This window comes from Volvox carteri (genome assembly GCF_000143455.1).
Source record: "Volvox carteri f. nagariensis unplaced genomic scaffold VOLCAscaffold_81, whole genome shotgun sequence".
In the NCBI taxonomy this organism is placed as follows: Eukaryota; Viridiplantae; Chlorophyta; class Chlorophyceae; order Chlamydomonadales; family Volvocaceae; genus Volvox; species Volvox carteri.
Window position 1 is genome coordinate 266,947 of NW_003307624.1, and position 9,715 is coordinate 276,661.

A 9,715-nucleotide genomic window follows, 5' to 3' on the forward strand; every position below is an offset into this window, starting at 1 on the left:
ACCCACCCACCCAGCCACTAATTGACTTTTTAAGGGAAGATTGTATCGCGCATTGAAACTCGTGAAATATAGCATGTTGGAGGCCACGAAATGGGAACCATTACGTCTGGCGAGGATGTTGGAACGTGTGTGGGCTCACCGAAACTCAGTTACCCCCTTTGGACGCTAGTCTGGGCTGATGTGCAGTGTTTCCTGTTCTCCGTGGCTTTTAGGCGTATATTAGATATTGCCCTTGGGCCTTATGGGTAGTTTTACAGGTATGGGGTCACGCACCCCCCAACAAGCTGATACTCTGTACATACAATGTCGGGGGTCTGCCCAGGAATCGATCGAATGTATGTGACGAGAAGGAGGACCTGTGAAGCCACAGGTTTGAAGACAGCGAGTACACACATCCCACACACATGCGGGCCACCGAAGGCACCTGACCGACCGACATACACCATCCCGCGCTGGCACGCCATTCTGCCTGCTGCCATAACGACATTCTCACCTATCACGAAGGCCTCATCAATATTTACATATCGTTCCCACACGGGCTCACACGCGCGCACATGCCGTGAAACATACAAGGCCCTCATATTGGAGACCGAACAGCCCATGCCTGTCGACTGCCATTCTCGCACAAACCTCGTACCCTCCGCTCGTACCCCTCCGCAGTGAAGAGCAGTAGCCCCCCATAATGCCGATCCAAACCCCGATCCAAACCCAAATCACCGTATCTCGATTACTCCATCTCGACACATCCGTACAGCGGTACGACCTTAAAAAAACGGACCTTCGCGACCCTTGACCTCAAGCCTGGACGACGCTTTAGCCCCATACACACAACAGCATTACCGGCCCCCCATACACACAACAGCATTACCGCTCAGGCGTCACGCGCCTCCCCCCCCCAGGGGCCCTCAGGTGGTTTACCACCATCACAATCACGCAATCGCCTCCGGTGGGAAATACGTCCGGTGCACGTACAGCCCCTTGCGACGCTTGCTAAAGCGGCAAAGCCCCACAGCCTCCAGCTCCCGAGCCACCTGCTCGAAGCGACACGCCAGCGCGTCGACCGCTGCCTCGGCCTGTGGCCCGTCCAGCGCCAACACCATCTCCTGCAGGCATCACGACAACGGGGGAACACACACACACACATATGTTGGCCGGGTGGTGGTTCGATGGGTTTACATGGCGTATTTGAAAAGCTGTATGTGCAGACAGCATTTTCCCCGACCCCAGGAACAAGCGTCTAGCCTAGAGAACGGCGCCTTCCGTCCAGTAGCGATGGACCCCCCCCCCCCGAGTACACACGTCCTGCACGGTGCGGTGCACAAAGGACGCACCTGCTTGGGCGGTGCCTTCCGCTTCCTCGGCGCGTGCCGCCGGCGAGACGTCCGTGAGCGACCCATGGGACCGTCCTCTTCCGCACCGTCCTCCGCTGCGTCCGCAACATCCTCCGCTTCTTGTTGCTGCTGCTGCTGCACCTCCTGAGATGTGCACACCCAATGTGTGGCCCGGGGGAAGGGGGGTGAAGGGGGGAAAGGGGGGTGAAGGGGAGAAAGGGGGAAAGGGGGGAAAGCAGTCCACGTCAGTTCAAGCAGAGCCCAACCGCCCACCACCACCACCACCAACAACAACAACAACAACATGGCGTCCGCTGCTGTCCTGCACTACTACTATAATACTCTGCACACTGGGCCCTTTGCAGCATTGTGTGTATATTGCGGGGCATGTATACAGAGCTGTGTGTGTGTGTCGTACCTGCATGCGTCCAAGCCCGGAAGCTGCACAGAAGTCAGCCAGCCAGTCCCTCAAGTCCGCTCCCTCACGGCAACCCGCCAGCAGCTGGTAGGCAATGGCCGCATCCTCCTGACCTGGATGCAATCTGCCGTACGATATGGCGGGGAGGAGGAGCGCTGAGAGTTGAGACAGACAGACAGACAGGCAGGCATACAGGCAGACATTCCGTTCCCTCTCCCCGTCGACACATTTCACCAGGGGTAACACAACAACGTGAGTTACCCGGTAGGTGCCAACACGTCGCTTGCACGGGCTCAATCCAACCCAACCCCTCGCTTCACTCCCCTTCCTCACATGGTCACAAGTTTCATCCTGACCGTCATTCAAGCCCCATTCGTACGATACCGATCTCCAGGATCAGTACGATACAATAACATATATATGTACAGATTCGAGTATACACATACATACAGATTGACCAGGCGCAGGAGGGCCATTCAGACCCACCCTGGAGTCAGGTCCTTGAGTACGAGCTCCGGCTGTGTCAAGGCGGTGTGCAAGGCCAGGGAGGGCGCACCCACCAGCCGCCGCTGCAGCCCCGCCGCATCGCGGAACGTGAAGGCTGCCGAGCCTGAGCGCGGGGCGGGGCGGGAGGGGGGAAACAAGGGGGGGGGGGCTGTAATATAGGAATAGTGGACTAGGGAGGCGGGGGACATCGCAATGCGCTTACAATGCGGTTACAGCCAGGATCGAGGGTGACGTGTGACTGTGAGAACGAAGGTCAGGTGGCCTCAGCTTCGCTGACGACTCACGCGCTCGCGCCATCATCTACATTGCTATCGCCATTGCCAAGCAGTCGCAAGCATTGCCAAGCAAGACTATTATTAGTTCCGTACGCATGCGGTAGGGCGCTTGGCGGTAGGGCGCTTGGCGCAAGTTCATCCCATCCCATCCCCATCCCCGCTGTGCTTCAAGCAACAACAAGTCTCATTTGCCACGAGCGGCGCTGCCCTTTCCCCAGTTCGTACTACCGCGCCGTCCGTCGTACTCTGCGTTGCATGACCTAGCGCTCATTCCACTTACCTGGCAAGTGGAAGGGGCACGCGGCCAACAGCTCGCGTAACGCCGTCGCCAGGAAGTCCGCCGCACGTTCCACGAAACTGGCGGCGGCGGCCGAGGAGGTGCCGGCGGCGGCGGCCCGATCACCCGCTGCCGCCGCTGCCGCTGCCGTACCCGCCGCGGCTCTCTGCTGGATTGCCGTCAGAAGCGCCTGGTCCCGCTGGCGTTTAGCTGCAGTACGGGGGTACGAGGGATATATGGCATGTGGATAATACGGGGTTTAGCCGTTGAGGAAAGGCATGGGCCCCCATGGTGGTGGTGGTAGCGGGCAATCAGATGGTGATGCTGCGATAGAGGACGGGTGCGACTGCCGACACGGTACCCGCTGAGAGCACCTGCTGACGGTGATGATGATGATGAGGTGCCCGAGGATGGGGGGGGGGGAGGGGGAAGAGAAGTGGGTTTAGAGGGGGTGAGGAGATGCCGGGAAGTGTGTTTTGTGTCGCGCTGTGGAGCTCCTGTGGGCCCGGCTGCATGGGGGGCACACAAAACCCATGGTTGGACTCTCTATCGCTGTCACTCGCACCACACGTCCCGCCGTTCTCCGGCTCCTTTGTTCCAGAGCGCCGCTGCCCGTCGCCGCTGCGTACTGCGCCCTCTCCCAACGCAACGCGCTTCTTCGCCCTACTGACTTGCTGGCCTGGCCCCGCATTGAGATGGAGCATAAGGCCCTAATGGACAGAAACCCGAAAAGAAAGAAGGGAACGTAGACAAACAACCCAAATCGCAACAACTTCCGCCCAAATCAATACAATGGCTGGTGAGGCTATATACCACCCTGTAACAACAACAACAACAACAACAATTGCACCAGAGGAGATAAAGAAAGTTACATGACGATCACGAAACCAACACGAAACCAACAGGTGCCCCCCCGCCCCGCCCTTTCCCCCCCTTCCCCTCAGGCAGTTCATTTGCCACTCTCTCGCATATGTTCCCGGCCCCCTTTCCCCTGCCCTCCCCCCCAACACATACCCCTACACCCACATTGCGTCTGTCCAGAGGCGGGCAACTTCAACAGCGTGCCGGCGGCTGTGGAGCCGGGGGGAGCTGGAGCGGCGGCGGCGGTCCCCCGGGCCAGCGGCTTCTGCTTCTGCTTCTGCTGCTGTGCATTGTTGGGCTGCAGGCACTTGGGCGCCGGCAGGGGGTCCAAGCGGTCTAGCCTGCAGTGTGCGGTTGAGAGATAGAGGGATAGAGGGAGCGAGCGAGGGGAGTATATTGGCAACATAGGGATCAAGGAAGAGCACCACCAGCAGAGTCAGCATCAGCACCCCCACCCCCACCCGCACTCGCCTGTTCATTACGCCCCGCAGCTTCTCCCCAGTGGGCGGACTGGTGAGCCCCTGAGCCGCCAACCGCCTGCGTACTGGAGACATCTCGTCAACCTCCTCCTCCTCAACCCCCCCCCCCCCCCCACCACCACCACCACCACCACCGCCGCCGCCGCCGCCACCGCCCTTGCCGCTCCCAGCAGCAGTGGCTGGCACCACATCCTTGCGGCCGCGACCACCGCCGCCGCCGGGCTGCTGCTTCTCCTCCCGTTGTTGTTGCATGGCTCGCACCTCGCACCGACCATCCACCCCCTCCTCCTCTCCATCGCCGCCGCCCGCGGCCTCTGCACCTATGGGCCCCAGGGCTTGGTTGATCGCCCCCAGACGAAGCTCCTGGAGGGGTGGGGGCCCCGCCGTATAGAGTCAGAGAGTCAGGGAGAGCCAGAGAGACCGTAAGTCTGTAACCGTCCTTAAGAAAAAAAAGCAAAGGTTATAGAGGAGTGTGTGTGAAAAGCAGCATCTTCCCTTTTTTTCCCCTCCACGCCAACGACATTCTCCTACGCCACATCACGAACCCCCTTCCATTCCTCCCACCCGTACAACCCCCGAGGTGCCCCCGGGGGCCATGGCCGCCTCACCGCCAGCCCTTTGACAGCTCTCAGCACGGCCCCTGCGGGCAGCCAGTCGTGCCGCAAAGCCTCCCGAGCAGCATCCGTCAGGTCGTCCAACAGCACGTCCAGCTCCTGAGGCGGCGTGTGAGACATGGGTCGGGGAGGGGGTGGCAAGGCCGGGGTGGTGTGGTGGCGGGGAGGGGAGTGGGAGGGGGGAGGAAGTGGACGGTGACGCAGGAAACCCAAGGAGTTATTTGCCTACACGTCCAAGACGAACCAAAACTGCCATACAAGTCCACACACACGCGCACACGCACACACACCTTCCAGCCGCCCTCGTCCTTGGTGCGGTTTTGCTTCTTGCATGGTCATGATCATAATCATCATCATCATCATCAGGTTCCCAACCTACCCCCTGCCCCCTCCAACCCGCATACAAACCCACCACCACCGCCATCACCACTATCTGCGCCCCATCTCCATCCCCATCCTCATCTCCATCGCCCAACCCGCCCCCCACCTCCTCGGGTAGCACCCTCAGTGTGCCTCTCCCGCCGCTGCTTCCACCGCCGCCGCCACCACTCAGCGCAACGCCATTCCCCGAAGCTCCCGTACCCGTCCAGCCCAGCACGCCAGCCAGCAGAGACTCCCCCAAGGAGGGCGGGGGCCCCCCCGCCGCTCCCCCTGCGTGAGGTGCCGCCAGGGCCGCGGCGGCTGTCGGGTTCTGTTTCCAGAAGAGCGGACTGGCGGCCGCTACGTAGAGTGAGGGCAGGGTGTAGCGGTGGCCTCCGGGCAGCTGAATGGCTCCTGGGGGGGGGGGACGGTGCGGTGTTTGTGTATGTGTTTGTGTATGATGTATGTATGTGCTTGTGTATGTATGTGTTTGTGTATGATGTATGTATGTGCTTGTATATGATGTGTGGGACAGGGGGGTCAATCTTCACCCTGTGGCCGCTACCCGTCAGACCCTGCCTTCCCCGGTATTTCGGGGCACCACCCACAGGTTCCGCACCCCCCACCGGCATCCAACGGAATCTGCCGGATCAACGGCAGAGGCACAACTCCATTCCTGGTCAGCCCGCAGGTCAACTTAGGATTTATCCCAGGTCACCAACGTCCATCGAGTTGGGGCACTTTTACCTTCCACCATCGGAAGGAGTTTTCGACCCTGACAGGTCTCGATCCCGGAACCTCCGGGGGCATCGGTGTGTGCTTTACCAGTAGTGCCTGGCCTGCGTAGTATATATGTATTGTACGTGCTTGTGTTCTATGTGCTTATGTGTGTGGGTTGGGAAGTGGGCGGCAAGGAGGAGGATCATACGCAGAAGTCGAAGGACATACAAGGACACACAAGGACATACATACATACATACATACATACATACATACATACATACATACATACATACATACATACACACGCCCGATTTCCACCCGCCGGCACATAAAAAAGGATGTCACCTCCGTCGACCCCAGGCATGGCGCCCAACACCCCCAACACCCACCCCCCCGGACAGCCCCCGTCCTCCTCCTACCTGTCCTCTCCGCCAGCACCGCCAGCCAGCGCAAACCAAGCCGCCACGCCGACAGCGCAGAGAACGCATCCGTCACCCCCTCGCACACCGCCGACCGCATGACCTCCGTACACTCCAGCTGACGCACGACATCGCCCTTACCACCACCACCACCACCACCACCACCCAAACCGCCATTACGACCCCCCCCAGCGGCACCAGAAGGACACACTGAACCAGCTGCAGAAAAAGATGCGGCTGCCGTGCGAAGAATTTCAATGGGTAGCTCCGAAACCACCGCCGCCAGGCGCGCACCGTGACGCCGCCTCCGGCGCTCCAGCCAAGCTGCCTCCACCGCCGCCAACCCCTCCAACCCGCCGTCCAGAAACCCGTCATCATCCCCATCTGCATCACCTCCATCCCCATCCCCAACATCTCTGGACCTAGCGGAAGTGTACGACACTGGTGAGCCGTCGCTGCTGCCGGACTCTTCACCGTCGCTGCTGTCACCGCTGCCGTCGCCGCCGCCGCGGGGGTGGTTCTTTCGGCCGCCTGTTGGCGGAGGTGGCAGCAGCCGGCGGCGCGAGGCCGCCGCCCTCGCCGCCTCGTCCGCCCGGTGTTGTTGCAGCGGCAGCAGGGCCAGCGGCGCCAGCGGCTCCCTCCGGAAGTGCTGCTCGTTGGCCTCCAGGAGGGCCGCCTGCCCAGGTGGGTGAGTAAGAACATACATCGGTAGGTGGGTGGGTAGGCAGGCAGGTATGTGGGTAGGTAGGTAGGTAGGCAGGTAGGTTGGTCGGGGGTAAAAAGACAGCAGGGCGCAAGGCGTGAGGTGGTGCTGTGTGAATTGGGCCTCGCGCAGAGGCAACTGGTGCACCTGAAGAGCATATGCTGACGGAGAAGGAGAAAGGGGGAATGCATCGCCTGCTCCTCCGAGTACGAAAGAGTATCTTGATTCTCCTCTCTCTATACCTACACACCTCTCTCTCTTTCTCCACCCTTTATTATCATCTAGGGTTTCTATTATCATCTCAATCACGCACCTGCAGACAGGCCAGGGAGGGCTCCAGCAGGCGGCACTGCACCAGCAGATCCCGCATGGTACTCCCGTCCAGCAGCAGGGGGGGAGGGGGAGAGGACGGGCTCAGCAGCACGTCTGAAAATAGAGAGGAGGGAATGGGGGGCGAAGGGAGGAGGATAAGACAAACAACTGAGAGAGGGGGAGGGAGGGCAAAGACGAACCACGAACCCGAGTGAAGCTGCTGTCAAGGAAAGAATGTACAAGAAGCAGAACTGACCGATAGGCGTTTCTTGAAGGCGGCGAATGGAGGAAGGAGAGAGAGGGAAAGTGGGTCACTGTGCACACAAAGAAGCTCGGGTTAGAAATGCCGAAACTTAATTCCCAGTTTCCCTGGTTCTGGCTTCCCACCACTCTTCCTCAATCAGTTCTATCGGGAGATAAAAAGTTTGAAGGCCGGATACATCCGCTTTCTCGAGCCAACTGTCCGAAGCTCTAGAATGTCTCGCTGAATACAGAATCCTAAAGCTCATCTTCCTGTTCCCCTTTAATAAGCCTCCTGCGCGCGCGAGACAGAAAGTTAGGTAGGTAGGTGGGTAGGTGCAGAGAGAGGAGAATCAAGATGCTCTCTCTCTCTCTCTCTCTCTCTCTCTCTCTCTCTCTCTCTTTCCCCTCTTCCCACAAATCCAGCTTCCCCCCTCTTTCCCCTCTTCCCACCTAAGCCGCGCCTACCCTACCCTACCCCCTACCCCCCCTACCCTGGAAAAGGCGGTGCAGCTGCAGGGGGTGCGGAGACAGCTCCGCCACCGCCAGTTGGAGCATGGAGGCCAAGTCAGCGGGGAGCTTACTGCCGTACAGTGCGGCAGGAGACGACAGGCCTGCCAAAAGTAGAGGACAAGACGCAGGAGTATCGGCGGGCGTCGTACTACAACAACATCAACACAAAAACTACTACAGCTTGTAGTACTACTACTAGTACTAGTACTACTGCTTGTAGTACTACTACCAGTAGTGGTAGTAGGAAGTGGAGGGGGCCGCATCGGCACAGCACCGCCGGAAGAGAAAGAGCGAAAATAGATTTCCTATCCACTACCACCACTACCTTGCTTGTCCTCCCCACACCCACCCGCACAAACAACCCTTTCCCCTCTCCCATCCCTACCACTTCACTTCCCTCCCCCCCTCCACCCCCCTACCAAAACACACACACCAACACAGACACACCACCCACTCCTCCTCCTTACCCAGCACCAGCACCACCGGCAGGCGGTGCCTCTCCGCGTGCAGTGCCGCCAGCAGAGCCCGCAGGGCCCCCGGGTCCACCACCCGACCAGCCCCCTCCAACAGCAAGACCACGTGCCGCTGGCGGTTTCGGGAGTGTACGGCGGGCAGCGGCCTCCCGAACGACACGGGCCTTTGGCTTCGGCGCGGCGGCCGCCGCGTGGCCTGAGTACCCCGGGGTGGGTGGGTGTGGGGGGGGGGGGATGCGTGAGGAGGGTAGGGGGAAGGGGGTGTCAGGGAGCGCGCACGCGCGCGCGCGTGTGTGTGTGTGGACATATTACATGGCGCAAAAGGAAGCAAAGGAGCATCTGGGCCGACGGCGTCAAAAGCACACCAGCTGCCGTACAAAACTCTGAAGCAATGACGCAAGGGGGAGATGCGGGGAGGAGAGCGATAGGGGAGAAGACGAACCACGAACGAGTGAAGCTGCTGTCAGGGCAAGACTGCTGAGGGGGAGAGATGGGGGAGGGAAGCGATAGGGGACGGGGAAGCTTGATGATACATTTTGTGCAAGAAGCAAGCATCAACTCCCTGCAAGAGGGGTGCGGTGCGGTGCGGTACAAGGAGACAGGGGGAGCGGATGTGGGAGGGAGGTGGGGAGAAGACGGAACACGAAGGAACGTGTGAAGGTGATGCCGAGGAGGATCGACTGATGTAGCGCCACAAGTATGTAAAAAAACCAGCTAAAAATTAGGTGCGGGAGGAATGGGGTTTCCCGCCTTAAAAGGGACCGAGGGGTCACTCTCCGCACTCACTCTCCGCACTCACTCTCCGCACTCACTCTCCGCACTCACTCTCCGCACTCACTCTCCGCACTCACTCTCCGCACTCACTCTCCGCACTCACTCTCCGCACTCACTCTCCGCACTCACTCTCCGCACTCACTCTCCGCACTCACTCTCCGCACTCACTCTCCGCACTCACTCTCCGCACTCACTCTCCGCACTCACTCTCCGCACTCACTCTCCGCACTCACTCTCCGCACTCACTCTCCGCACTCACTCTCCGCACTCACTCTCCGCACTCACTCTCCGCACTCACTCTCCGCACTCACTCTCCGCAGAAAACACACCTCGGGGCATCGCGTCGCATGGCACGTGCTACTGACACTGCCCCTGCGCCGCTGTCACGCAGTCCCAAAAACCTAATCTCCCCCACCCACCAACTTCTCCCCCCTCA

The 9,715-nt window shown here is 60.1% G+C and overlaps 1 protein-coding gene across 1 annotated transcript in view; it reads right to left on the reverse strand.

The window, feature by feature from the left end:
* The window catches only part of VOLCADRAFT_99038 (uncharacterized protein), a gene marked incomplete at both ends in the record, with an annotated part of 18,203 nt that overhangs the window by 4,570 nt on the left and 3,918 nt on the right, over nt 1-9,715 (reverse strand). Inside the window, 18 exons of the mRNA XM_002957868.1 lie at nt 274-356; nt 973-1,103; nt 1,332-1,475; nt 1,750-1,873; nt 2,236-2,267; nt 2,310-2,359; nt 2,812-3,018; nt 3,374-3,518; nt 3,978-4,010; nt 4,131-4,511; nt 4,757-4,861; nt 5,053-5,088; nt 5,175-5,536; nt 6,265-6,940; nt 7,281-7,393; nt 8,014-8,133; nt 8,500-8,701; nt 8,785-8,982. Of these exons, the coding sequence (XP_002957914.1) occupies nt 274-356; nt 973-1,103; nt 1,332-1,475; nt 1,750-1,873; nt 2,236-2,267; nt 2,310-2,359; nt 2,812-3,018; nt 3,374-3,518; nt 3,978-4,010; nt 4,131-4,511; nt 4,757-4,861; nt 5,053-5,088; nt 5,175-5,536; nt 6,265-6,940; nt 7,281-7,393; nt 8,014-8,133; nt 8,500-8,701; nt 8,785-8,982 (3,142 nt within the window). The remainder of the gene's footprint in view (nt 1-273; nt 357-972; nt 1,104-1,331; nt 1,476-1,749; nt 1,874-2,235; nt 2,268-2,309; nt 2,360-2,811; nt 3,019-3,373; nt 3,519-3,977; nt 4,011-4,130; nt 4,512-4,756; nt 4,862-5,052; nt 5,089-5,174; nt 5,537-6,264; nt 6,941-7,280; nt 7,394-8,013; nt 8,134-8,499; nt 8,702-8,784; nt 8,983-9,715) is intronic.